Source organism: Colletes latitarsis, chromosome 8 (assembly GCF_051014445.1).
Source record: "Colletes latitarsis isolate SP2378_abdomen chromosome 8, iyColLati1, whole genome shotgun sequence".
Taxonomy (NCBI): domain Eukaryota; kingdom Metazoa; phylum Arthropoda; class Insecta; order Hymenoptera; family Colletidae; genus Colletes; species Colletes latitarsis.
In genome coordinates, this window is record NC_135141.1 from 26,823,421 (window position 1) to 26,850,101 (window position 26,681).

General features: G+C 40.0%; 7 protein-coding genes across 11 annotated transcripts; 4 read left to right on the forward strand and 3 right to left on the reverse strand.

The window, feature by feature from the left end:
- The first annotated feature begins 89 nt into the window (after window positions 1-89).
- Window positions 90-1,812, forward strand: Nd-acp (NADH dehydrogenase (ubiquinone) acyl carrier protein). Of its 2 annotated transcripts, XM_076771929.1 has the most exons (4): window positions 90-351; window positions 801-908; window positions 949-1,074; window positions 1,456-1,812. In XM_076771929.1, exons 1-4 carry the CDS (start codon window positions 193-195, stop codon window positions 1,633-1,635), a joined length of 573 nt encoding a protein of 190 aa, XP_076628044.1. In that variant the 5' UTR covers window positions 90-192; the 3' UTR covers window positions 1,636-1,812. The 2 variants fall into 2 exon arrangements, with proteins under 2 accessions (XP_076628044.1, XP_076628043.1); XM_076771928.1 differs by lacking the exon at window positions 801-908.
- A 173-nt stretch (window positions 1,813-1,985) lies between these two features.
- Window positions 1,986-4,241, forward strand: Mob4 (MOB kinase activator 4). 2 transcript variants are annotated; one of them, XM_076770942.1, is made up of 4 exons: window positions 1,986-2,132; window positions 2,591-2,964; window positions 3,047-3,181; window positions 3,277-4,241. In XM_076770942.1, exons 1-4 carry the CDS (start codon window positions 2,073-2,075, stop codon window positions 3,371-3,373), a joined length of 666 nt encoding a protein of 221 aa, XP_076627057.1. In that variant the 5' UTR covers window positions 1,986-2,072; the 3' UTR covers window positions 3,374-4,241. The 2 variants fall into 2 exon arrangements, with proteins under 2 accessions (XP_076627057.1, XP_076627058.1); XM_076770943.1 differs by having other exon boundaries at window positions 2,063-2,132; window positions 2,602-2,964.
- Window positions 4,242-4,249: 8 nt separating this feature from the next.
- Window positions 4,250-25,836, reverse strand: Rpp25 (ribonuclease P protein subunit Rpp25). 2 transcript variants are annotated; one of them, XM_076770946.1, is made up of 5 exons: window positions 25,750-25,836; window positions 6,122-6,232; window positions 5,879-6,057; window positions 5,699-5,809; window positions 4,250-5,629 (listed from the first exon to the last, which is right to left on the reverse strand). In XM_076770946.1, exons 2-5 carry the CDS (start codon window positions 6,230-6,232, stop codon window positions 5,410-5,412), a joined length of 621 nt encoding a protein of 206 aa, XP_076627061.1. In that variant the 5' UTR covers window positions 25,750-25,836; the 3' UTR covers window positions 4,250-5,409. The 2 variants fall into 2 exon arrangements, with proteins under 2 accessions (XP_076627061.1, XP_076627060.1); XM_076770945.1 differs by lacking the exon at window positions 25,750-25,836 and adding an exon at window positions 21,538-21,663.
- On the forward strand, window positions 9,257-13,302 carry LOC143344271 (aromatic-L-amino-acid decarboxylase). The gene is made up of 15 exons (XM_076770155.1): window positions 9,257-9,364; window positions 9,442-9,517; window positions 9,621-9,853; window positions 9,931-10,044; window positions 10,174-10,225; window positions 10,305-10,375; window positions 10,678-10,920; window positions 11,046-11,171; window positions 11,228-11,466; window positions 11,706-11,880; window positions 11,958-12,123; window positions 12,194-12,246; window positions 12,321-12,517; window positions 12,593-12,670; window positions 12,736-13,302. The coding sequence occupies exons 3-15, from the start codon at window positions 9,653-9,655 to the stop codon at window positions 12,872-12,874; spliced, it is 1,854 nt and encodes a 617-aa protein (XP_076626270.1). The 5' UTR covers window positions 9,257-9,364; window positions 9,442-9,517; window positions 9,621-9,652; the 3' UTR covers window positions 12,875-13,302.
- LOC143344446 (tyrosine decarboxylase) lies at window positions 15,359-19,946 on the forward strand. 2 transcript variants are annotated; one of them, XM_076770502.1, is made up of 4 exons: window positions 15,359-15,678; window positions 16,389-16,601; window positions 17,457-18,913; window positions 19,012-19,946. In XM_076770502.1, the coding sequence occupies exons 2-4, from the start codon at window positions 16,401-16,403 to the stop codon at window positions 19,016-19,018; spliced, it is 1,665 nt and encodes a 554-aa protein (XP_076626617.1). In that variant the 5' UTR covers window positions 15,359-15,678; window positions 16,389-16,400; the 3' UTR covers window positions 19,019-19,946. The 2 variants fall into 2 exon arrangements, with proteins under 2 accessions (XP_076626617.1, XP_076626618.1); XM_076770503.1 differs by lacking the exon at window positions 15,359-15,678 and having other exon boundaries at window positions 16,200-16,601.
- LOC143344272 (peptidyl-prolyl cis-trans isomerase H) lies at window positions 20,367-21,465 on the reverse strand. Its single transcript, XM_076770156.1, has one exon. The coding sequence runs from the start codon at window positions 20,999-21,001 to the stop codon at window positions 20,447-20,449; it is 555 nt and encodes a 184-aa protein (XP_076626271.1). The 5' UTR covers window positions 21,002-21,465; the 3' UTR covers window positions 20,367-20,446.
- Window positions 21,861-25,616, reverse strand: LOC143344686 (uncharacterized). The gene has a single exon (XM_076770967.1). It carries the CDS (start codon window positions 25,204-25,206, stop codon window positions 22,396-22,398), a length of 2,811 nt encoding a protein of 936 aa, XP_076627082.1. The 5' UTR covers window positions 25,207-25,616; the 3' UTR covers window positions 21,861-22,395.
- Window positions 25,837-26,681: the final 845 nt, after the last annotated feature.

Here is a 26,681-nt window from a genome sequence, read left to right on the forward strand (position 1 = left end):
TGCTGTTGGAGAACCTGCAAGACTTAGCAATCATTCGTAGCCCTCTAATGACAAATTACGAAAGCATTACGAAAACTCATACGAATCGATAACTCAATGGGATAGTACGACACGACACCTGCGACTCGGTAGACTCACGAACGCGATTATAGTTTGAGTCTGTCGCTGCATTTTCTGTTCGTTGTCGAGAAAATGGCGTCTCTCACTGGTGCCCGTCTCTTGATGAGAAATACCGGTACCCTTAGAAATTCGATCAGTCGATTTTGTTTACGAGGCATCGTCACACAACTTCAATTAAATGAGAGATCCTTTCACTGTAAAAGACAAAGTGCCATTACAAATATAAGACAGGTAAACACTGGGTACCCCTAATACTATAGTTCTTATGTACTTCTTCCCATGGTTTGTACGATGTTTTAAATTCATATATTATGTAACTGACATGATTTCTGTTTTGGCAGACGCAGAATAATAAAACTTTTCTTAATTCTATGATATTTATTTAATCAGAGGGTTCAATTCAAGTTGCTGCAGTTTTAATTGATTTCGATACGTGCGAACTGATACAAACTTTTTTCTTGTGACAATGATGTTTAGGTTTCGTTTCATCGATGTTGATTATATTTCGAAATACACTTGTCACGTGTTTGCGTTAAGTAGAAATAACGAAGTTTCTCTGTCTTATCACTTGGAATTATTATAATTTTATTGACGAATATCTTGAAATGCATATTGAGGTTATATACGTAATTTTATGTAATAATAATAATAATAATATGAGAATCATTTGATACATACAGGTAAAAACTAAGAATATTCGCTCATATTCTACAGATGACAAAAGTAAGAAGCTTGAAGAACGTGTGTTAAAAGTGGTTGCAGCCTATGATAAAATATCTGCTGATAAGGTTTATAAAATATATATTTTCTATAAATATTATTTTACAGGGCATAAGGGACACTCGAGTCAAGCAGGTGCGTCACTACAGCCATAAGCCACCTCTAACACTTGACTATATTCAGCAGAGAGTACTTTTAGTACTAAATCTCTATGATAAAATTGATCCTAAGAAGGTATCTATTTATCACAAGATATATATATTATTGAAGATACTTGTGAAGATGTTTTTGCAATTACTGTACACTTCAGTAATGATTTCCACGTAAAGAATGTGCTATATGAAGTTGTTATACTTAATTAAAATTTATTATGCAATGTAGAGCTTATAATTTTCATTGTTACTAGTTTATATTTGCCAAAATATCTTGATAGATAACTTCTCAGAAATATAATGATCAATTAACACCTTGCTTGAATCGTAGTGTCTTCAAATTTAACTGATTTCAAACCTTCAAATATAAAAAACAAAAGTTGAAAAATAATTAAATTTGATCATTATGAGTTTAAATGTTTCCGTATGTGTATTATAAACCAATAATTTTAATTCTGTACAGTTAACTGTGAGCTCCCATTTCATAAATGATTTGGGCTTGGATTCCTTGGATCATGTAGAAATTATAATGGCAATAGAAGATGAATTTGGTTTTGAAATACCAGATATGGATGCAGAAAAACTGTTGCGACCGGCGGATATTGTGCGCTATGTTGGGGATAAAGAAGATGTTTATGATTAAACGTTTTCGTCATTTTTAACAATGCATTAGTCAATTTTTCTCATTTCTGAAGCATTGTACAAACAACAGAAAAACGAACGAATTTTAATATTATTTTGCAAGTAACCATTTCCTACTATCTTTCCTGTATATAGACAAATAATTGTTATCGAAATAAAGCGACTTATTAGAGTAAAATGGTATTTTTTGAATATCCTGTACCGATTCATAAAATTATAAATAGAAGTATCGGATTTTTATGTATTTATATACATATATTATATATATCGTGCCTATTTAATTAGAATGTATCTACATCGTTTTCGAATAGAAAGCATAATGCTACTATGTAACAGAGGTATGGTGTCGCTACTCGTTAGGCCGACATTACGACATACCAGATCTTTTTATTTGATCCGATCGAATGTGCACGCTGATCGAGTGCAACAACTGGCAAAATGAAGATGGCGGACGGACCTACGATCCTCAGAAGAAATAGGCCCGGAACAAAAGCAAAGGTTAATAATGATGCTGTTTTTGTTAACGATTTGTTGTATCCACATTTTGCGTTCAATTGTTTGGCATACATTGAGTTCTTTGCAATGTACTTGCAGAAATATTCGAACGCGTTCTTGATACATGCAATGAAAATCAATGAACGGTACATGAAACGCGGTTGTTTACACCCTAATAATACATATTACTCTGTGTACATTACTTTGTGTATTCGTTAAAGCATAGATTTTTGTAATTTTTAACATGAGTTTAGGTTATTTATTTGTTAGAAGCGTATTCTGTTTTGTGTTACGTCTAAACGGTAAATATACAAATTTCGACAGGTAATAATCGAGTATTATTGCATTACGGTCTCTGTGCAATTATAATGATACAGTATTATCATGAAGAGCTGTACATCAAATTTAGATATCTTATTTTTTGCAATGTTTCTCTAGTTTAACATTTTACTTTTTTAAAGGACTTCTGCAGGTGGCCAGATGAACCATTTGAAGAAATGGACAGCACCCTGGCTGTGCAACAATATATCCAACAGATGATTAGAAGAGAGCCATCTAATGTTGACTTGATACTCAAAATGCCAGATGCACAAGATGAAGCAGTATGGAAATATGAACACCTCAGACAGTTTTGTATGGAACTCAATGGTTTAACAGTTAGGCTACAAGAAGAATGTCATCCAGAAACTTGTACACAAATGACAGCCACCGAACAATGGATATTTTTGTGTGCTGCACACAAAACACCCAAAGAATGTCCAGCTATTGATTATACACGGCATACACTTGATGGAGCAGCTTGTTTGCTTAACAGTAACAAATACTTTCCCAGCAGGTATCTCATTGATACATTATTATAGGAAATTACATAAAGGGTAATATGACACTTAATATTTGTACTTTAAATGTTATTCCAGAGTGAGTATTAAGGAATCTTCAGTTGCTAAACTTGGATCTGTTAGCCGCCGGGTTTATAGAATCTTTTCTCATGCATATTACCATCATAAAATAATATTTGACGAATTTGAGCACGAGACATTTTTATGTCACAGGTAAATAATTGTGGAATTTTAAATATATGTAAATATTTTTATGACTTTGCAAAATCATTTATTTTGATCATTGTGAATGATTTTCTTTGTTATAGGTTTACTGCATTTGTAACAAAATATAGCTTGATGTCGAAAGAAAGTTTGATAGTACCAATAATGGAAGAAGATGTAACAACAGAAAGCGAAGCCTAGGACCTGAATGTTTATGTATATTGCCCAAAGTTGATTTGTCAGATTTAGAGAGATCATTGGTATTGCCGAGGTACTCATTGACGCAGTTCCTAACGCGACAAGAGTATTGAAAGTTGGTCAGTAATTACTCCATCTAAAATGCATTGTGAATTTGCAAATTTGTCACTAGAATTTCTTGTTCTCTATCAGATTAAGAATAAAAATCATTTTAATACGAATTGTACAAAGCAATTTTTCATGCTTAGCGACCGCGTTTACAGTATTTGTTTATTATTGAAATATACAAGATAATCGAATACATGAACAAACTGTCACCTAGTCTTTTCATAAAAAGTCATATTTCTCATAACAAAACTCGGTATATTTTCTACAGTATATTAAACTCGAAATAATTCTGTATTAGTGAATTCTCGTCACTATATTATTAAGCAACTCTTTTTATGTGTTTATATTCTAAATGTAATAAAACAATTTTAAAGTGTTTTGGAAACAGAACTTTAGTGATTATCACCTATATAAGTGTTAAATACATAACAAGAAATTCAAGTTCAATTTTTCTTCTATTACTATATATATCATGTTTTTGTTTTTATAGCGTTGTAAATTTCTGTAAAAATGTTTGATTTTATTTAAATAATTATAGTTAACTTCAAAAGTATTTTATTTAAACCAATTCATTTCTAATTTTATTTTTAACGTTAACTAAATGAAGAAGTACCTTATACAAGTACATTGGATAAAGTATAAGTTACAATTAAATTAAAGAGTAAAGTCGTTATAAGACACTTCAATTGACTGAGTTTTGATACATTAATATAAACAGAACTGTAGATTTTGTTTAAATCATATAATTCATGATGAGAGAGTAGATTTATCTATTACAATATAAACAATTCACGATATAATCATAATCGCAATAACGTAATCATATTAGATAAACTGTTATATAGCACACTAATGGCAGTGATGGTAATAAATGTAGTAGTATGCTTAATTATGTCATATTTATTTCTCGTGTTAATAAATCCAAAATGTTGGATTTTTCTCTTATTGTTACTAATTCAAAGAAGTTACATTTTTATTGTCTGAAGTGTTAGATGTAAGAGAAACGATTGCAGTCCTGCCACATTGTCGGGGCTCTCGCATTTAAACAGATAAAATTGGGGAATACAAGTACTCGTTGTTACTGTCACTGAATACACACAGTTAAATGTATTCTCCGATCCTTTTACCGAGCAAAGCAATATTAATGCCGGATAATTATCCACGTCACTGCCGAATACATAAGCTCTAAATAGATAGCCCTCATCAGCGATTAATGTAAAATTAAAAGAATCAAATGTACTGTCATATCTACAGTCTTTTGTTTCGATTAAAGAGATTTTTGTAAGCTTGTAAGAATTTGATACAATGTTACTAAAGAGCGTTCAGAAAATTGTAAAGTATCCTGTCTCCCAGTTTCACCAATGATGGATACAAAGATGCAACCAAAACTTCTTAAACAGTTTAATTTATTTAACTTATGCTAAGTAGCTTTTGAATAACAAATACTCAAAGGCTGCTCGATACGGGTTGTTTAATTTAATTTACTGTTATTGAAATCGTAATGTGCACTACTACGGTTTGCAAGTGAATTTTCACAGAAGGCACTTCAATGATCGTACTATGTATTACGTATAGTTTTCGATGTTTTTGCACGCTTATTGGACCATTGTATATATGATTTGTAAATAAGAACTGAAAAATGTACGTTCATTAACGGAGAGACCGAGACGACAGGAATATATCGTTGTGCGATTACTTCTGTAACGAATGTGTATGTACCGACAAGGAATAAACTTTCTACTTAATACGAACGTTCGTTCTATTTTTGTACACCGTTTACAAACGTTAGAATACTCTGCAATATTTTAAAGTGCAATAATACTTTCAGAGGAGACGGTTGTATTAAAGGAACACTTGTTATTCTCGTCAATAGGGCATTTTAAATTATTTTTAATTTCTTACAACGACGCTCAATATTCTTCTGTCTTTCGTTATCGATCATTGTTTCTCCGTTTTTTATTTTTCCTCGACGACGCTTCCGCCTGATGCTCTTTCTTTGGTCTTTTCTGACCGATTCTCAATCCCATTGCCGCGAATTCCTCGGCGTCGATGCAGGTCGCATTACCACCAGCCTCGTGTCCCCTACCTTTCCTCGTGTTTTCCATTTCTTCGCCGTTCACGAATTCTCCGCGATCGTCGGGCGCCTGATAACTATATTCGCACGCGACGATGAAAAACCACTGTAAACCGACATCGAAAGTAAGAAGATGTTCATCATACCTAGACTCGGACGTATCTTTTATTTCTTTCGCCAGTAAAATGTGTATTTCCGGCACGTGGCGAGTATCCGTGTTCGCGCCATTTCTGTTCTCCGCTTCGGACTTCTTTGACCTGCAACTCACACTCCGGTTAATTGCAAATAAAAATGCATCTCCGTCGATTCCCGTTTCTACGACTGACCGAACGTAACGTAATCTCGTGATCTGATGCAGTCCTTCGTGCTTCTTCTTAAACAGTTCCGCGCAAGAAATGGCCTTTCCAACCCCCTGGCCTGCCGCGGTCCACACGACGCTCCCGTAATTTGGAAACTCTTTCAGCGCGTGTCCAAGAACATTTCTGATCTTCGTGCCGCTTTTCACCTGAAAAGCTACGCTCGAATATCGAAATTCCTGCTTATCGGTCCTTTGTCATAGTGTAACGTACGTGCATCAGAAGAAACTTCGCCGGTAAATTCGGTATCGGTACTCCCGAGTCTACTGGCTCGTCCTCCAAGTTTCTCGTCCATTTCTTTCCCTTCAACTTTGACCTACCCATCTGAAAGAACGAAATCGGGCAATGTTAATCGTTCTTGGTTTGGAATATTGACTTCGTGAATAATCTTGGCGATCTTCCTCGGGTTTCTTCGAAAAATAATAGCAGGAATGGTCTAAGGTTCAAGTGAGAGAGAGAGACCACGTCTCTCTACCAGTAGGTCACGAGTTCGCAAGCACCACCAGAACCATTCATGGCACTTGGATCGACCTTGTACAGTCTTGCACAGAAGGTTCTGCCTAAGGAAGGTTCCTTCATCATGGTGTGAACTTAAATCTTTGTGGATCGCTAGGGTCGTTGAACTTGATCTTCAATTTTGACTCTTTTGTTTTTCGGTCGATTCAGTGACAATTTCCTTCTGACGATGATGCAGGTATAAATCTTAATAAAGTCTGAGACGAGGGTCTCTGGAGGGTGGTCGAGTTCTTTTACAAGATATTACAAACTTGAAATTCTAAATGAGAATAGTTTTCTTTGTAAGATCAGACGGTATCGAGATCGTTTGAACGACTCTTCGACAACCGCGACTCCTATGAGTCTTCTTTCGATGATGATCAATTAATATCGGTAGCGCAGGAAGTGGGACGTTCCTCGAAAGTTGGCGTCCGATATAATTTCTGGAATTCCGAGGCGAGCTTGGAAAAAGCACCTGACGGTCGGGGGAGGGTTCCTCGTTGCGGAAAGCCGCATCGATATTTTCCAATCAGCATTCGATTGCACGGTACACCCCCCTCTGGTGGCTTCTTCCAAGGGGCGTAAGGGGGTCGCTGTGTAGGCGTATATGGTGGTGGTATGCGGCATAGCCGGCATAGCGCCGCGACGCTAAGACGCCATATTGCATTATTAAGCACCCCTGGCAGTCCCTCGCCTCTGCATTCCAGCATTATGAACGTTTTTATCCCTAAAGGGCGTCGTTTCACCTCTCGCGGCACGAACCGCCCGACGAACAGCCTTGCCACTGGCTACTTTCGAGTTCGTTACACTAATTCGAGGACTCCGTGGATATTATGGAAGAATCGGAAGAGGCGTGGCGAGGGTCGAAGACGATGGCTCGGCTATCGGGAGTCTAGAGCCTGAGCACTAAAAAATAAAAAATTTATCTACCAGTAGACTAGCGAGGTCTACAAATAGACATCTATTCTACATGTGCACTAAATTTCAAATCGATCGGTTAAATAATTCCTGAGGCGCGTCTACAGTCCCAAGAAACGGGAGACTCGAGCTCTCAAAAATATTTTATAACATCAGTGAAGGAACAACAACTGAACACCATTGAATTATTGAATATTTCTATTCTTGGCATTATGATTTGAACAAATGGGGTAACAGTGAACCCGTTAAAAGACCGAGCAAATAATAATGCTCATAATAAGGTCAACTGGACCGCGCGTTTTACATGCCTGAAGTAGAATGTGGACAGTGTCGAGTAATTTTTGCTTAGGATCAGACATACGTGGACCGGCCTAGAACGTCTGACCCAATATAAGTCGAAATTCCTTTTCGAACCGACCTTTCTACTGGTCGAACCATATCCATCCCTCCTATTATTTCTGTTTCCAGTAGACCGATAAAACCTTGTTTATCACGAACGACACGGTTCTTTCTTCACGAAGGGTGTACGTATACCGGCTTTGAAGACGGCGTATTAAGTCTCTGGACACCGTAACGAGGCAGGTATTATGCTATAACCCTATAATAAATCTTGTGAATTATAATTCGAAATTACAGGCGTTATAAATTTTCTATCCATTATACACGTAGCCCTAAACTTCGTTAGCAGACAGTGACATCCACGAGGCGATCGATTCCATTTAAACATTTAACCGTAAACTTCCATGGAACTACCCCTAGTTCCGCACCTAGGCAGAAATCATTATTTGGCCTATATCGTTCTTTCGCATCTACGTGTCTAGCGTGTGGTCACAGGTAGTCGTGGTCACCGAGTCTGCATCGTTAAATAGTGACTCTCGAAACCCCTAACCGATATTTAAAGAACCGAGTTGAACGATAAAAGGGGTAGTCGGTGGCTCGTCCGATTCTAGAGCCACGTTGCTCACCGTCGGTGAACAAGTTTCAAGTGTCGCGTTCTCGAAGGGTACTTTTTTGTTGGTCGCTTTCGCATCGATCCGGGGAACGAAAGAATCTAATTTCGAGTCGACGATGCGAAGATATCGTTAATGTGCTGCGGTTTCTGCAAAAAAAAAAAAAAGAAAAAAGCGGGGAAAAGGTCAAGGATTCCGACCGCTTTCGGTGTACCATCATCAACAGCGGGAGCCCGAGTAGCGGAGACATTCTGCGTCTGACACCTTCTTAACGATGCCTACGCGCTCTTTTCCCACCGTAATAAACCATCGCGGGTTGCTGCTGGAAGCACCGTTTCCAATTTGTTCGAGTGGCCAACTCTTTCGTACCGAAGATGCTCAACGCCTCGGTCGCGAATGAACGACGAAGAACCGTTTCGAGAAGTTTCCTCGTCGAAGAGAACAGAATTCCGTGTCGATCGAAGTTCAGCCCTCGAGATCCCTCCCCTGGTCACGACTTCGTGGAATTTTTCGATGATTCAACGTTTGGGCTACCCTCCTTGCTTATTTCATCGCGTAACGTGTACTCTTAATTCTCTTCTTTGCGTCTCTGCGCGATAGAATCAGGGTGGGACTCGACGAATAATGAAGTTCCGCGAGCCACTTTCGTCGAAGTCGCTTCACGATAGCGAGATCTCGTCGTTTACGACGGATATTACGGGGAATCGTGGCGGATCGAAAGCGGTATTATAACCGGTAAGATCGTCGCACGGTGGCCGTGACGGTCGTTAAAGTTCCGCAAGGAACGACAAAAATGAGCTCGCGATGGCTCGGCCAGACGATGACTTCCCGCGTGTCTATTTCAAGCATCCCCTTGACGGAAATTGTCCCGGACCGTGCATAGATCCACCCACCTCTCCCGCTCGTCCTTTCGACGGGGTTCCGCGAGGAAGATCCTCGTGGAAGGACGCGTTTGCGCACGAGTCCAAGACTTCTCGCTGCCGGGATCCTCGATATATCCGCGCTGATAAGCGAAACTCGGGATTGTTCGGTCGTGGCTCGTACAACGTGGACCGATCGGACGCGCAATCCTCCTCGCTGTGACTAGCAACAGGTAGGACGACGCACCGGGGACGACGAAATTCCCTCCAACGATTTACGATTCGAGCGATCGCTAATTTTTGTTATCAGGAAAACAGTGCCTGTGCCTGCAGTGAACAGGACGAGGGCCACCGGAAGTCTTCAGTGTCGAGAGTAAAGTGACGAAGTAAGATCAGTGTTAGGTAATTCGTTAAAGTCCAAGAATTTCGCGGTTCCTGGTTGAAAGTTTAAAAATCGTGCGAGTAAATGATATGTAATTTGGTCAGAAGGTACCCGCTCGTAGGAAGTGAAACGGACCACCATGGATATTCAGGAGTTCCGTGCGCGCGGCAAGGAGATGGTGGAATATATTTGCGAGTTTATGAGCAATATCCACAACCGAAGAGTAACACCGGACGTTGGACCCGGATATTTGAGACCGTTGCTACCCTCGGAGCCACCCCAGCAGCCCGAGGCCTGGGAGGACATTATGAAGGACGTAGAGTCAAAAATCATGCCCGGAGTAAGCGAAGAAAACCGGTTGTTTAGAATTTTTTATAAAAATTCGATGTCCAGAACTCGAGGGACCATTTGTTGCAGATCACCCACTGGCAACATCCGAGGTTCCACGCGTACTTCCCGGCCGGAAATTCGTTTCCATCTATTCTTGGCGATATGCTATCGGACGCCATAGGTTGCATTGGATTCTCATGGGTGAGCCGGAGATTCCTTAGAGAAAAATGATTCTTTTATGCTCGGATAATTACTCTGTCAAACTTGACTGATCGATCGGCGATTCGTTTGTCCAATCAACCGTGGATTTTGACTTCTTATTTGTTCTAGGCGGCCAGTCCAGCCTGCACGGAGCTCGAGACGATAGTCTGCGATTGGTTCGGTAATTCAGCTCCTTCGAATTGATCGTAAATCTTGGGAAACGGTTCGCTCGAACATTCAAAATATCATCTGAATTTCAGGCAAAGCCATCGGTCTACCGACGGACTTCCTCTACTTTAACCCTGGCAGTAAGGGAGGGGGTGTAATACAGGTAAAATCTCAACTCTGTGTTTCCCTTTTATGGATTATTCCTTCAAAATTGGAACATTTTTTGCAATCACGTTCCTACGTTCAGGTCGAAACGTTGAAGTTTAATAAAAAATGCATTAGATAACGAACTATTTTACACAGACGCTGCTGTAATATTCTCATAAGGTAACCAAAGAGAATTTCATTTTAGTTCAAAATTTAATTTTCAATCTGCATAGCCAAAGTTGCCTTTCGGTCTCTTATAAAACGATCCTCGTCAAACGGAATATTTAACAATTTTCTTTCTCGCGAATCGTACCACAGGGCTCAGCTTCAGAATGCATCCTGGTGTGCATGCTGGCGGCAAGGGCGCAGGCGATCGCGAGGCTCAAGGAGTCGCCAGCTCATGCACACTTGGACGAAACTGCCCTTCTCGGGAAGCTGATGGCTTACTGCAGCCGAGAGAGTCACAGCTCCGTCGAGAAAGACGCGATGATCTGCTTTGTGAAGCTGCGAATTCTGGAGCCCGACGAGAAGAGCGTGCTTCGCGGTGAAACTTTGCGTCAGGTACCGTGACGAGCTATACAAAATTCTCTTTGTAATCTTCGCAGACTGCGGGCCAAGTGATTGCATATTAAAAAACGCTGAAAATGGTATCGATCATATTTTAACAACTCTTTGATAATCGTCAGGCAATCGAGGCTGACACAACCGAGGGATACATCCCCTTCTTCGTCTCCACGACACTCGGGACGACCGCTTGCTGTTCCTTCGACAACCTCAAGGAGATAGGGCCAGTCTGCAAAAAATATCCAGGCGTACGATCAGTCCTCGATCGTTCTTCTTTCAGAAGGGTTAAGATTCCTCTTTGCAGGTGTGGTTGCACGTGGACGCAGCGTACGCGGGAAATGCTTTCATCTGCCCGGAGCTCAAGTATCTGATGGCTGGCATCGAGTACGCGGACTCCTTCAATACGAACACCAATAAATTCCTATTGACGAACTTCGACTGTTCCTGCCTCTGGGTCCGGGACAGGTTCAAGCTGACCAGCGCGCTCGTTGTCGATCCGCTTTATCTTCAGCACACTCATGCGGACACGGCCATTGATTACAGGTGACGCTTGGAGTGCTCTTTTGGTCAGATTTTATATACCCATAGCACTTCAGTTTCTTCGATTGAGCCTTCTCTGTTTCTAACGGTCTATTTAAATCCACTTCTATTCTGAAATTTGAAGTTTCCACTCTTGGTATCGAATACTTTTATCACATTTTTCTAAAGGAAATAATACAATCATTCTTGGTACAATTACAATACAAGCTACCGTTTCCCAAAATTAATTTTTAACTTTACAGACATTGGAGCATACCGCTGAGTCGTCGATTTCGCTCCCTGAAACTGTGGTTTGTTATGAGAAATTACGGGATATCTGGCTTGCAGGCCTACATCCGTAACCACATCGAGTTGGCGAAAAGGTTCGAGGCCCTGGTTAAGAAGGACTCGAGATTCGAAGTTTGCAACGAAGTTGTGGTGAGCCACGCCACACGATCTTTGCGATGTACTACCATCGGTATCGATTCTATACACGATTTACTTTGGTATTTTAGCTGGGATTGGTGTGCTTTCGCGCCAAAGGCACCGACAAACTGAACCAAAAGCTCCTGAGCACTATCAACGATTCCGGGAAACTGCACATGGTGCCAGCGAGAGTGAATCAACGCTTTACGATTCGTTTCGCGCTGGCTGCGCCAAATGCCACTGGCAATGACGTCGGTGTGTAATCTCTTTGCTCCTTTGTCGCAATTTTTACGTGCATTAACTTTCGATTTTCTGTTTATTGTAGACATAGCGTGGAGCATCATAACGGACTATCTGGCCGAAATACTGGAGTCCAAGGTGAGCAAGACGATCCTTCTTGTTCCAGATTCTAAGGATCTTCAAAGTACTCATGTTTTCTTGTTAAATTACAGGACGTAATGGACGAGCTGGCAGACATCCGCGAGAAGAAGAGGAAAGCCACCTTGGAGCAGAGGAGGTCCTTCTTCGTCCGCATGGTGTCCGATCCTGCGATTCAGCCAGGATTTACGAAAACCCCGAACAGGACGGGCGCGAAATTGGACACGCAGGCAACGATCGGTGGCATTGGATCGAATCCTCATCCCGCGTCGTAAGACTCCAACACTTTACTGTAGGAAAAATCACTCATTAGGTAAAATCACTGATCCAATGTCTGTGGTTTCAGACGTTCGTGGATATCGTGGCCATTGGCCTACTTGATGCAAGCGAAGGACTCTGCCGATACGAGCGAACTGTCTCTCAGGTATTTTTATTCCTGACCTGAACACGTTTCGGTTTAGACACAGACTTACGAGGCAGTTCTTTCAGATTCCGTCATCTGGACACCATGGTGCGTCTGAAGGCAGGCAGTACCGGAAGTCGTCGCGGCAGCAGCAACGGTTGCAGCCCCGAGCCATCGCCTTCCGGTTCACCGTCTCGCGGAAGATCGCCTAATGGCAGGGCGTAAAGCGTCCCAATCTTTAAATCGTCCAGCTATTTTCTAAGATTTCTTCAAGTGCATCTACCAAAAATGGAATTTTCGCGAACAGATACTGCCGACGGTAATCGACGAGGAGGTGGACCGAGGACATCCCCGAATTGCTCAGCAAAACAGACGACGAACGGAGTTGAAATCGATCGATGGCTCGTTTAGATATGTGTGTGTCTCCCAGGCATCAATTCTCGTTGCGTCTTTTATTAGAGGTTTTTCGAACTTTGTAGTAGCTGTTGAATAAATTTCGCGTCCCCGACGACCGTAGTAGCTCAAACGCGCCAACGAAGGAGGCGCTCGATAAATACAAGTACATCTTCTTTACTTGCTTATCGATCTGTTTATATAAATGTGCTCTGTTTGGATCGCGACGGAATCATGTTCCACGCGGACACACCTGTAACATACACACCTATATACATATACAAAGGACGTGCATTACGTCGATAGTAAATGATTTCAGAAGTAAAGAAACGTCGTCTTGATTATTATACCGTTCCCTCGGAGCACGGGTCGCCGTTGTCGATCGCGCGCGCAAATTAGGCTAAAAATGAGAAAAAAGGAAACGAAAATGGGGAAACTTTCGCGTCACGGGAATATGAAAAAAAAGGTCATAAAGAGTTCCGTTCGTCCCACGAACGAAAAGGTTGGGGTCACTAGGGTGACCGATGCACCTGGATTCTGTTCGTTCATTCGGCCACGTTCTTTATTCTTTCGCGTTCGATGTTCCAAGTATCCATGACATTGATCCAATTCTATTTTAATTCATGCTTTCGATTAGTTTACGCAAAACATATCACGACTGTCCCGTGCGAGTACGTGATCGCCGAAAGATGCTAAGCCAAGCGAAAAGCGCGCAAGCATAATGGCGTCGGGGAATGTTGAGTAATTGGGTACACAACGAATCGCTACGACGGCGAAACAATTCCTTTCCTCCAATTAGAATATCGCAATCCCTGGCAAACACATTATGGGTATTTTATATAGAAACATATAGTAAATTCTGGTAACCGTCTATTAAAAAAAAGTGGTCTATATTCCGAGTTGGAAAGATGTTTAAACATATACCTTTTTTAGCTTCATATCTAGCCTTGCAGAGTTATCTATACGTACAAGTTAGAAGTAGAGAGTACGTTTGCTACAAGTGAAAGAAGTAAGTTGGAAGAGTTGACTTCGTTTACGAAATACGAAACGAATAAGTATAATAGCGTTTGCAAAATAAGCATTTTATGCACTGAGTTGCCAGAAGATTGGGTTGATGCGATAATATCCAATAGTATAAAGTCGCTATCATTCGAGATTAACACCTGCACGACTGACGTATTAAAAAACCGAACTAAATTTTTTATTACGTTGGAAAAGCCAAGGTTTCAGTTCATAAAATTATTGCCATAATATCATAATCTTTACGAAAAAAGATATTTCCGGACTGTAAAAAGTACATTTCACTATCATACAGACCTTTTAACAACATCGTAACAACGTTTAGAAATATGTTATAAAAAAAAAAAAAAATAACAATAAAACTTCACAAAGTTTGTTCTTCACTTCTGTTACTAATTCAATACGTAAGATATTATTTTTGAGCTAATACCATAAATTGGGACGTCGAAATTTGACTGAAATAAGCGTCGACAGTATTTCTTTTCCTCTTTTCTCTAATATTCCAATTCGTCACTAATAGCGAAACTAATTGTTTTGGGTAACGCGGTTGGAGGTTCGTTATCAGCGTTCGCGTTTAAGCGAATCGTTTTCGAATATAGAAAGGGGTCCCGTCGCTGGTGAAATTAATTAATTCGAACGCGGCGATCGGCAACCCTCGGCCGAGAATCCAATTCGAAAGCTACGGACGCGAGCAGATCATGCGTGAAGGTGGCGACGAGAGAAAATGGTGATCACGCCGGTCTGCATGTGTGTGTTACAAAGATTGAGCGGTGACCTGTCACCGCTTCTCTACGGGGTGTTGTAAATGTAGGTGAAGAGTAAACGTCTATTTATAAACGGGGGAGAAGGGGGCGAGTTTACTCCCCGTGCATCATCGACAACACGCTGGCTTATTCAAGCACCGACCCCCCATCCCCGACGCATCGCCATTGATGCCGGCCACCCTTCTCGCGAATTTTCGTTCAAATTTTCGGGATCGATTCGCGCCGGGTGAATCGATTTTTCAACAATTAAAATAGCATCCTCGGGCCGATCGATAAAAGGGCTCATGGTAGTGTGGAAAATGTTTTCCCCGCGGTTCTCCGCGAACCAGGTCGAACAGTAACGCGCGAAACACGTCGGACTTTAACAACGTCTTCTCGACGCGAAGAAATGGCGATATAAATGTTTCAGGTGGATTGAACTGTCTATTACTGGAGTTCAGAAACACCGTCGGATGTTTATAATTTGATGAGAATTCGATCAGTTCGAATGCCTCGCGAAAGTTTCTGCGAGAGGGTGAACGACGTTGCTCCATTTTCGAGCGACAATACGTTCGATAACCGTCACGGTGGACGCTCGGCGTCGCGGGCTAGAATGAAGCAGGTAAATTAAAATTTTTCACGATCGCCGGAGCACCGCCTCAAGTTTATCCGCGTGAAGCAGGGATGTACGAAGAAGAGGCGCGCAATAAAACTGACCGGCGCTTTGACAGGTGCTACCAGTCTCTATTACGACACGGGGCGTACCTGTTACGCGTTTCCTCCGAAGCCGAGTCGCGCACAACGATTCGAACAGCGGCGTACGATTAATCGAAGCATCGAGTGGATCAGTTTTTCGTCCGATAATAGAGAAAAGTGAGTGAACCGATCGAAAATATACAGAGTAGCTAGAGACCGAAGCTGGGTCACTCGGGACCCATGACAACCCGATCAACGTTGTCGAAGCGACAAAGAGATGAAGAAAAGCATTTTCTAGCGGTATTCAGTGATGAAACGACATATCTAATCGGCATCGGAATCTAGAAGCAAGTGATTCTACATGGACAAATTAATCGGAAACGCGGAACAGAAGTTCCTTGTACATACGTGGTTTCGTTTTCGAGAAAATCGATTTCGAAGCTGCTCGAGACGCACGATTTACTAAAATTTGAACATACGTGTTTTCGACACTCTATCTACCAAACCTGTATATTATTTTTGTTATCATTAATTACTGCTACGCGGCAAAGCTTTTAGAAAATTTCGCGTGGAAACCACCAATTCTCATGGACCTTGTACTTTTTGGAGTTTTATCTTTGAGATATCGAAAATGAGTGAGAAAATATTTACTATAAATACCTGTCTCCACTAAAGAAAATTCGCAGTGGACACTGGGTCTCAAAATCGTTCGACGGGAATACAAAAGCTGTTTCGTTCAAATTATTTTCTACGTCACAACGTATTCCGCGAGTGACGTTTATTTAATTTCACGTGCCGATAATAGATGCCGAAAACTGTCGCGATCACGTACACGTTCGTCAAATACGTGCTCGATTGTACGCATTTTACTTGAAATTTTATTCCAGCCGGCGACTACCATGAACATCGATGAGTTTCAAGTACGCGGCAAGCAGATGATAGAGTACATCTGCGAGTACCTTCGCACCCTGGAAGGGAAAAGGGTGACGGCGAACGTGGACCCCGGCTACCTGAGGCCCCTTCTGCCCAAGGAGGCGCCAGCGAAAGGGGAGGCATGGGACGCCATAATGCGAGACGTCGAATGCAAGATAATGCCCGGGGTGAGTGCCGACCGTGGCTCGATTATCGATTCCGACCTCTTTCGATGTTAATAATATTCGCGAACACGAAAAAATAGTAAAAAGCAAAGCGACCGTGAATCAACGCGCAACGACACGGTTCACCAATTAAGTAATCAGTCTAATTCTTTTGTTACGTCAACTATCAACGCCATCTGGCCATGAATACCATATCTCGAAATTTATTATATAACCTATTAATTGTTATAAGATCGTTGGATTTTTTACAAATTTGTCATTCGTTTCGAAGCGAATATTGTCCTAAGGCAGTGGGTTCTTCACATATTTCCCTCAACGTTTTTAAATATTAAATTAAAATATCCTCGGCAGTTTCACCTGGAACCAAAAGAAGCGTTACCACACTATGTTCTCCATGAAATCAAATAACTTCTGCCACATTCTTTTCTATCTTTAAAAATAAACGCTTCTCTGAGTGACTTATCTTACATGTTCCATTCTGTATAACAATTATCGAAGAAGCGACCTGTAAATTTGATGAAAATAAAATGTTTCATGTTATACGGTGATTTTAAGAAAACATATATATATATTAAATATAGAAATAATCATGTATGCAAATAGCTTACTACAATGCCTCCCAGACTATCGTTGCAAAAACACAACAGATCAGAGAACGAAGATCAAAATCTCTTTAAAACTCGGTAAAGATGCATTCGAGACGGTGACATCGATGCGTCGGGCATCTGCCCCTTGCACAAATTTTCCGCTGGGTTTCACGGTTTAAAGATGGCCTCGGCGAATTTCCCTTTTAACTACGTGTGTTTGAAATCAAATAGGACCAACCCCTGTCGTTAATGGGTCCCCGTTGTTTTCCAGATCACCCATTGGCAACATCCACGATTCCACGCGTACTTTCCAGCGGGCAACTCGTTCCCCTCGATCCTCGGGGATATGCTGTCCGACGCGATCGGCTGCATAGGGTTTTCATGGGCGGCCAGCCCTGCCTGCACGGAACTGGAAACGATCGTTCTTGACTGGTACGCCAAAGCGATAGACCTTCCGCCGGGGTTCCTGGCCGAGCACAAGACCTCGAAGGGCGGCGGAGTGATACAAGGGTCTGCCTCCGAGTGTATTCTGGTCACAATGCTGGCGGCACGCACCCAAGCGATCCGAACCCTGAAGGAACAGGACCCGAACACCGAGGACTCGGCTTTTCTGCCGCGTTTGGTGGCCTACTGTTCCACGGAGGCTCACTCGTGCGTGGAAAAGGCAGCGATGATCGGCCTGGTGAAGCTTCGCGTCCTAGAGCCGGACGAGAAAGGCTCACTTCGCGGCAAACGGCTGGAGTCCGCGATCCGTGAGGACGTGGCTAACGGTCTGGTGCCATTCTTCGTCTCCACCACGTTTGGGACCACGGGATCGTGCGCATTCGACAACCTGGTGGAGATCGGTCCGGTGTGCAAACTCTATCCGAACGTCTGGCTGCACGTGGACGGCGCCTACGCCGGAAACGCCTTCATCTGCCCGGAAATGAGGCCGCTGATGGCCGGCATCGAGCACGCGGACTCGTTCAACACGAACCCGAACAAGTGGCTATTGGTCAACTTCGATTGTTCCTGCCTCTGGGTGCGCGATCGGGTGAAGCTCACGTCGGCACTGGTCGTCGATCCTTTGTATTTGCAGCACGCCAGGTCGGGCGAGTCGATCGACTATCGTCACTGGGGCATCCCCTTGAGCAGACGTTTCAGGGCGCTGAAGCTGTGGTTCGTGATGAGATCGTACGGGATCACCGGGCTTCAGAAGTACATAAGGAATCACATCAGGCTCGCCAGACGATTCGAGACGCTGATGAGGAAGGACAAAAGGTTCGAGATCACGAACGACGTCAGGGTGGGTCTGGTTTGCTTCAGACTGAAGGAGAGCGACGAGATCAATCAGGAGCTGTTGGCGAACATCAACGCGTCCGGTAGACTTCACATGATACCGGCCAGGGTGATGGGCAAGTATATACTGAGGTTCTGCGTGATCAAGGAGAACGCCACCGACGACGACATCGATTACGCCGTGGACGTGATCGAGGAACACGCGACGGAGGTGATGCTGGCGCATTACGAGGGCACGGAGGACGAGTTCCGGGCGAAGGGGCCGAAAAGCCCAGCAGCCTTGGACAAGAAGCTGGTGCGGAAGTTCAGCTTCACCAGAAGCGTCACCAGGGACGTTTACAAACGGTCCATCTCGAAGTCGAGCCTCCACGACGGCGCGACGCCCATCATGGTCGTTGACGATAACTCGCAGGTCGAGACCATTGAGGAAGACGTTTTCTGCAACAGCAGGTAGACCGCGCCACAGCTCACGGTGCCCAAGAGGAGGGACCAGTTGCTATCATTGCCGTGAGCTGCTGACGATGATGATCGGTGTAATGTTGTTTCAGGTCGTGACGATCCCGATGATGATGTTATCCGGACGATTCGTGATTTGTGTGATAGGGAAGGCTCTCGAAACCGGCCGTTCTTGCCTGGCATGTCGCAGCTGCGAGAATATATAATTGTTTTACAGGAAGCGGTGCTGATAACGGTGGATTGACTTGAGAGACGTAGATAACTTTGAGAATGTTACGAATGTACGATAGTGTTTTTGATGTAGAGTATCGGCAGACTGATCGTTCGCGACGCTGGTAGATGTCTTTTGACGATTCGCCAAGGATGTCGGACCTTCTACGAGATGTTGGCAAATCGTTTAGGAAAATTTGCCACTCCATGCACGATTTTACGCAACGTAAGTGCAACTGGAATTTTATTTTCGTATTTATGCCGCAATCGATCGAATACGGTGATTGTGCACCGACGAAAATCATCGTTTCGCACACGCGGGAATCGCAATCGTTTTGTAAATGCGTTGGATGTATTTCCCGGGACGTTAAAATAATTGTTTCGTATCGAATGGAATGAAAATGAAATAATTGTACATAGAATAAGCAATTTATCGATTCGTGTAACAATTAAAAACATGTTAGAAATTAATACGTAGTTGTGCAAAAATAAGACTCACTGTTAAGTACATCGATTGTATCTTAGAGACACGACGTTAAATTATTTAATGAAAGAACTGTCTATGTATATATATACATATATATATATATAATAGTTTCTGAATAGATCGTTGTATCGGAATATGAAAGAATGACCTAAAATCTTACGGTTGGAATTATTGTCAATCGATACTAAGTATAGAGTTAGATCACGTACGTACGTACATATGTGCGTCTTCACTTTGGATGTTTCACCTCCGAAAAAATTGAACCGAGTCATAAATCGTATTAATTCTTTAAACGAGTTTGGATTTTTATCCAGCTTAATATCATGTAAATTGTGAAATGGAATATTTATTTCGTATGTAAATACGAAATAAAATCTCGTATGTAATAACGTAATAAAATCGAAGTTCGTAAAACAATAAATTCTTTCATTTGATTTCATCTACATCGTGTATGAAGTTTCAGTTAATACCTTCGTATTATCATCAATTCATTAATGGAAGTGTAATTTCATAACTTTTGGAATTGTATAAGTAGATATTAAGTAGCAATAAGTAAGTCCTGATAGCCAATTTGTATTAATAAGTAATTATACGATACCTAGAGGCAAGACAAAATACAGATAGCCTTAGGGTGAATCTGTAATTACAGACATCATTAATTACCAATATAGCTTCTAATTATTCCTCAAGTATAATTCCTGTAAACATTTACAAACTGGTAAAAGGTATTTCATTGGAACATCATTTTTACTCTATGAAAATATAATACAAATTTTTGTATTTTACATGTACATTCTTTATAAAAATATAAATTAATATTACATTAGCTATTACATTTGTCCACATTGTGATATTGTCACAGGAATTTTTGGTTTATTGTTTGGTCCTGTAGGAACATTCTCCACTTTTCTCATAACAAGAAGTCCATCAATAACTCTTCCAAAAACAACATGTTTACCATCCAAGAAATTACACTTTGCACACGTGATGAAAAACTGGCAACCATTAGTGTCTTTACCACTATTAGCCATAGATAATAATCCAGGTGAATCATGTTTCAATGTAAAATTCTCATCAGGGAATGTTCCACCCCCATAGATGCTTATGACTCCAGTACCATCGCCATTTACAAAATCCCCACCTTGAATCATGAAATCTTTAATGACTCTGTGAAAAATGGCACCTTTGAAACCTAAAGGTACACCATCCTTCCTGTATTCTCCTGTACAGAACTGTCGAAAATTTTCAGATGTTTTTGGACAGACATCTTCGAAAAGTTCAAAAATCATTCGACCAATTTCAGTAGTACCCACAGACACGTCGAAAAATACCACCGGGTTGTTTGGATTTCGAAGTTGAGCTTGAATTTGATTCCATGTAGGCATATTTGCGCGTTTCGATTAAAAGTTCGTATAAGTTCTCTTATTTTATTTCAGTACTGTTTACTTCACAATTATTTGACCGGTAAAGTGAAGCAATGGTTACATAACCTCTTTAATTTGTTCAGATATCCACGCGTTATACGATTGAGGTTAAAACTTTGTTATTTTAAAATATATCTTTTTCACCTTATGAACTATATTTAAAATTCAGTTTTTGTTATATTATTGTGATACATTTATATAAAGTATTCTTTTATGTTTCAATTCAAAATACAACACGTCAGACATTAGCTGAACACTTTTTCGTACTGGTAACAAAAGGGCGAGACAAATGTAATGCAAAGTATAGGTTAACATTTAACTTAAATTATAAATTATCAGGAATATTAACCGTTACACATCATAATTCACATTATATTGTTAATTGCGTAATGCGAATTGTAAATATAAATAAATAAGTATATTATATTTTGTAAGATTCAAAACCACATGAGTGTAAAACGTATTTATTTCATTGTTTAGTAAATATCGATACTTACTTTGTCAGATGATTGAACGTTGATGATCGGTTATTAAAATTATGCAATCACGTCACATAACAATTATAAAATACATTTACAAAATATAATTGTTTGTTTCGTATAATAACGCGCACTTGTATTTCGTTCCGGTAACAACACGTGACTGTTTCACAGTTCTGTGTTGGAAAAGCGCGCGATAATACAAACACAAAAGAGCCAATTGTTACGTAAATGTATACCTTGAAAATTATCAACGTACTAACAAAAAATATGTTTTAGTGTGATATAAAGTAAAAAATAAACGTAGAAAATAAAATGCACTTTATTTTCTTATTGCACCTCATAATTTACATTATATGCGGCATTTGGCTCAGTTATAATTTACGTATCATAAATCGATACATGAATTCAAAAGACCAAACAATTTATAAAACTGCATTAAGCAGAACTACTTAAACCTCAAATTACTTTTTTACGATATGTTTTTCTTCGTTTTCCTCAACATAACTATTAATATGTTTTGCATAATATATAAATCTTCATCTATCCAATTTTATTTTAATACATGTACATTATTTAACCACATGTATAGTGTACAACCTAACTGTGCAAAAGCATTTAGGGAATCATAAATCAAAAACGTGTTAATTAAAAATGTATAAATATAATCGAAAATTCCCTGTGTTTTAATATCAGTGCGTTTTTAGGACACATAGAAAACTGGTGCTCTACTACTATTGTTGGAAATAATACTTAAATAGCTGTATTTAGCATTTTCTTCTTCCAACGCAAAAAGTGTTCAAGTTCATTATTTCCTACAGTCACATTAATAGCATAAGAATATCACAAACTTGGATAGCAAGAAATTAACAGTAATTATATATGAATCTTAACATGTTCCATCAACACAGTTTTGTCATTAAAATCTTCTCCACAAATACCACAGACCAATTCGTCTCCGTCGTCGCTTTCGTGTTGATGATACTGTACAACTTGTATTACAGCTGTCTGGGATGTTCCCTCTTGCATTAACGATTCTTGTCCAATTTCATTGTGATCTTTCACGTTTTGATCTTGTCTAGTTGAATGATGCGTTACCATATCCATAGGTATATCGCTATTATTTATTTGTGCAATTTGACTGGAAAAGTTTTCATGGTCCTGAGGATTTGGTAGTGTTAGAACAGGTAATGATTCGTTTTGTTTTGATATTAAGTGCAAAGTATTATTTTGTTTTGAAGTCTGTATTAAATGCATTGTAGTTATTTCACTATGATTAGTTGTAGGATGGAGTGTGCTTCCTTTTTGTTTTATGGAAACTACATGAGCTGCATTGTTCTGTTTATCTATAGTGATCATATTTAAGGAGTCCCCATGACTATGATTAGTTTGTGAAATATGCATATTTTCATCTTGTTTTTCATTAACTATCAATTGTACATTATCAGGTTTAAGTTCTGATATTGCAATATAATTTTCATTACGTTTTTCCGTGGTGACTACGAGAAAGGTACTATTTTGCTTATCATTTAAAATTTGCTGGTCGTCTGATTTATCTGTCTCTGTGATAGACAAAAGTGCTTCATTTTGTTCAGCTTTAGAAATCATACGATTTACAGCCCCCTGTTTTTCTTGCAAGCTAGTGGTTGGAGATACTTTTGATTTTTTTTTAACTGGCTTAGGTTTTGGGGCATTATTATTTGTTTTAGCTTTTGCTTCTGCTATCATTTGATCAGAATGTTTAACGATATGCGCGCATAATTCATCGCGATCTTGATTCAAAGCACCGCATATGGGACAAGAGAAAGGAGGTCCAGTTACTTCAGTTTCGTTTTTCCCGGCTGCATGAACCCATCGAACATGTTCTCGGAGAACAACCTTTTGATTGAATGCCCTTGAACACAGAGGACAAACATGCGGTCTTTCTCCTGTGTGAATACGTTCATGTTTCCTTAATGTTCCACCATCTCTAAATGCTTTCCAACAAAATTTACAACCATATGGTCTCTCTCCAGTGTGAGTTCTGTGATGTATTAAATAACCCTGTCTAGATGAAAATGTTTTGGAGCATGTGTCGCAATGAAAATGGGCAGGACTTCCAGCATGTGTTCTACCATGTTCCCAAAGCCCCTGACGAGATACAAAACTTTTACCACATTCTGTACAAGTAAACGGAGAATCGCCCGGATGCGCTGATAATCTGTGCTCGTCCAATTGATTCTGTTTTTCAAACTGTGTCCCACATACCTCACAGGAATGTGTTTTCTTTCTGTGAATCCATTGATGCCTGAACATTTTCTGTTTAGTTGTAAATTTTTTACCGCAATCGGAACACGAGTGTTTACCCCATTTATTGTTAGGTGTACCTTGCTCTATATTATTTTGCATTATCTTTTTTGCACAAGTTGTTTGATGAGTAGCTAAATGATTGCCATCTTGGAACTGTTTATCACAGTATTCACATTCAATTGGCATGTTCCAATTTTTAGATGCATGAATTTTTTCATGAGATACCAATGCTGTTGCGCGCGAAAAACTAATTCCACAGTGTCTACAAGTATGTTGCTTTGTACCATTTGTTTCAATTCCTACATAATTTCTTCTATTTTCATTATTATATGATAATGTTTCAACTTTTACCATTGTATCTGTATTATTGAATGAGTTCAAAGAGAGATTGTATTGTTGATTGACTTGGTTATTTATATTACTTTGCTGAGTATATTCAAACTGTGTAACTTCTCCATTTGGCATCACAGTAAACTCATGTAGAGTGTCTATTTTTTCTTGAGGATTGGATATAGTACTTACTGTTGATTGTTCACTGTGAAAATTATAAGATGGAACTGTCCAGTTAACTGTATCATAAGTCTGAACAGTTTGTATAGATGAAGATGGCACTTGGTTATTTTGGGATTCAGTCATATCTTCTGGCCATTTTCTAAATGTTTCTTCGGATTGTGATATACTATTACCCTGTGATTGCATGATGGCACGTCCAGCAACATACGTGTGAATTTTCATATGGTTAGATAAACTGGAAGGCCTCTGAAAATCTGCTCCACATATTGTGCACTTGTGAGGTCTTTCTATTTGATGTACTTCTAACATATGACACCTTAAGCTGCTTTTTGAACGGAATAAATTACCACAAGCTCTACAAGCATGCGGCCGATCCACTTGATGACAAACCATATGATTGTTCAAGTCCATTTTCCTTTCAAATCTTTCCCCACAAGTCATGCAAGATAATTTAGTAGGGGTACATGTGGTATGATGTTTGGTCATCTCAGATTGTGTAAAAAGGTTTGTGCAATTAGGACAAGATACTTTTTTGTCATCAAAACATGGATACATTCCACCAAGTTGTCGTAGGGCTTCTACAGCCATAGATTCATCGTCTCCAGATGTGTATTGCTGTTGCTCTTCCTGTTTAATATATATTGGATACACTACACGATTTTCATCTTCCTCATCAGAATGTTCTGTCAAGATTTCAACAGCAACTTGTGCCTCTGTAATACCAGAATTGACATCCGTAACGGATACTTCTGTAAGACCTTCCTGAAGGGCACACTCGTCAACAGGTTCACATATCTCCTCATGAGATATGATATTATCTTGTATACCATCGTGTACCCCAGAAAGAGGAAATGTAACGTACTGTTCATTTTCGTGGGATTCCATTGTAGAGTATGTTATGCTAAAGACTGAAATGTATTAAGTAAAATCTTTATAGACCTAGTTTTACCTCATGTTAAGTTAGGTCCTGTCACCACTGATACCCAAGCGGTATTTGCCGATGTGCGTAAACGCATTACAAACTATTGTGTTTCCTTTATTGGTATTGTTAAGAAACGCAGTGTATATTTGTCTCTCTCACACTGTAATCCAATACGGCGTATCGTCAAGTCTTATCTTTATTAACTGCGTACGAAACTACGTATATGGAATTTCTATATTCGTTAAATTACTCGTGTAAAAGCATGACTATGGAATTTAATCCAGTACGCGTGATGTATTTGTTGTATAAATTTGTAAATTTACCACCGTTCGAACGATGGTGTAACGAGGTTATTTGCACAGAAGTGCACCAAATCGTGCGCCACCTGAAGTTGTCGGCGTACTTTGCGCAATGCCCAACAAGTTGATATTTCGATACTTCAAAAGAGTCGATGAACCAAATTTATAAACATTCAAATATTTATTGCAGTAGTATGTTATACTTACCCATTTTATTGTAGTTACGATGTCATTTGGGTCTTCTACGAATAAGCCTTTTCTCTCCCAATGGATAATCTTCTTTCACCTTATGACACTTTATTTGTTTCACAACACACAAATAACATTTATATTTACATTAAAACCACGTTCTAGGTGCAAGTTAGTGTTAATTAAAGTAACAATACTATTAATACCACTTATCGAATAGAATGTACGGTAAAAGAACAATTTCAATCCCGCTATTTTTTTTTAGCTATTTTTCCCGCTATGTTTTTCAATAACCGTATCAATTTGTTACACAGAATCAAATGTTATATATTTGACTTAACTTAACTTTAATTCATAACGATTGAAAATGGAATTTTTCAGTGTAGGAAGTTTATTCGTATTTTGTTTTAAGGCACCATCAATTTTTTGTATTATTTGATTAACTGTAATTAAACGATAAATGGAATTAAATATAATTGAACAATAAATGGACTAGAGTTCCTCAAACTAAATATTTAGTACACTGCAACATTAGTTCGTTTGCTTTCCCAGATCCTAATTTTGTGAAACAGACCTCGATGTATCATATGGTTCATAACTAATTTCAACAATATAAAAGTATCTTTTACTGTAGAACCACAGACGATGTATACGAGTAGACCTTACACCTTATGGACTTTCGTGGCCCAATCTGACTGCCATACCGACTTGAAAATTCAGGGGTGATTTTAGCACCCTCTTCTCATGGATGGTGGTCAGTTGACAAACTATTCACTGAATTAGCATTGATGGGCTGACAGCTGTAGTGTGTGCATAAATACATGTGAGTTGACTATGCAGGGATTGAAATTCATTTCTAAATCTGTTGGTAATATTACAAATAGCACGAAAATGATAATGGAGGTCCGAGACCCCATAAAAATGGGTCGAAAAGATACATTGGGTAAAAG

What these genes read in the sequence shown, in the direction of transcription:
- Nd-acp (XM_076771929.1), top strand. Translation starts at nt 193, where the DNA reads ATGGCGTCTCTCACTGGTGCCCGTCTCTTGATGAGAAATACCGGTACC. An exon ending in CCATTACAAATATAAGACAG is followed by an intron (nt 352 to 800) that starts GTAAACACTGGG and finishes TGATACATACAG; the next exon opens with GTAAAAACTAAGAATATTCG. An exon ending in ATAAAATTGATCCTAAGAAG is followed by an intron (nt 1,075 to 1,455) that starts GTATCTATTTAT and finishes AATTCTGTACAG; the next exon opens with TTAACTGTGAGCTCCCATTT.
- Mob4 (XM_076770942.1), top strand. Translation starts at nt 2,073, where the DNA reads ATGAAGATGGCGGACGGACCTACGATCCTCAGAAGAAATAGGCCCGGA. An exon ending in AACAAATACTTTCCCAGCAG is followed by an intron (nt 2,965 to 3,046) that starts GTATCTCATTGA and finishes ATGTTATTCCAG; the next exon opens with AGTGAGTATTAAGGAATCTT. An exon ending in GAGACATTTTTATGTCACAG is followed by an intron (nt 3,182 to 3,276) that starts GTAAATAATTGT and finishes TCTTTGTTATAG; the next exon opens with GTTTACTGCATTTGTAACAA.
- Rpp25 (XM_076770946.1), bottom strand. Translation starts at nt 6,232, where the DNA reads ATGGGTAGGTCAAAGTTGAAGGGAAAGAAATGGACGAGAAACTTGGAG. An exon ending in CGAAGTTTCTTCTGATGCAC is followed by an intron (nt 6,058 to 6,121) that starts GTACGTTACACT and finishes GTAGCTTTTCAG; the next exon opens with GTGAAAAGCGGCACGAAGAT. An exon ending in AAAGATACGTCCGAGTCTAG is followed by an intron (nt 5,630 to 5,698) that starts GTATGATGAACA and finishes GTGCGAATATAG; the next exon opens with TTATCAGGCGCCCGACGATC.
- LOC143344271 (XM_076770155.1), top strand. Translation starts at nt 9,653, where the DNA reads ATGGATATTCAGGAGTTCCGTGCGCGCGGCAAGGAGATGGTGGAATAT. An exon ending in AGTCAAAAATCATGCCCGGA is followed by an intron (nt 9,854 to 9,930) that starts GTAAGCGAAGAA and finishes CATTTGTTGCAG; the next exon opens with ATCACCCACTGGCAACATCC. An exon ending in TCTGCAAAAAATATCCAGGC is followed by an intron (nt 11,172 to 11,227) that starts GTACGATCAGTC and finishes TCCTCTTTGCAG; the next exon opens with GTGTGGTTGCACGTGGACGC.
- LOC143344446 (XM_076770502.1), top strand. Translation starts at nt 16,401, where the DNA reads ATGAACATCGATGAGTTTCAAGTACGCGGCAAGCAGATGATAGAGTAC. An exon ending in AATGCAAGATAATGCCCGGG is followed by an intron (nt 16,602 to 17,456) that starts GTGAGTGCCGAC and finishes GTTGTTTTCCAG; the next exon opens with ATCACCCATTGGCAACATCC.
- LOC143344272 (XM_076770156.1), bottom strand. Translation starts at nt 21,001, where the DNA reads ATGCCTACATGGAATCAAATTCAAGCTCAACTTCGAAATCCAAACAAC.
- LOC143344686 (XM_076770967.1), bottom strand. Translation starts at nt 25,206, where the DNA reads ATGGAATCCCACGAAAATGAACAGTACGTTACATTTCCTCTTTCTGGG.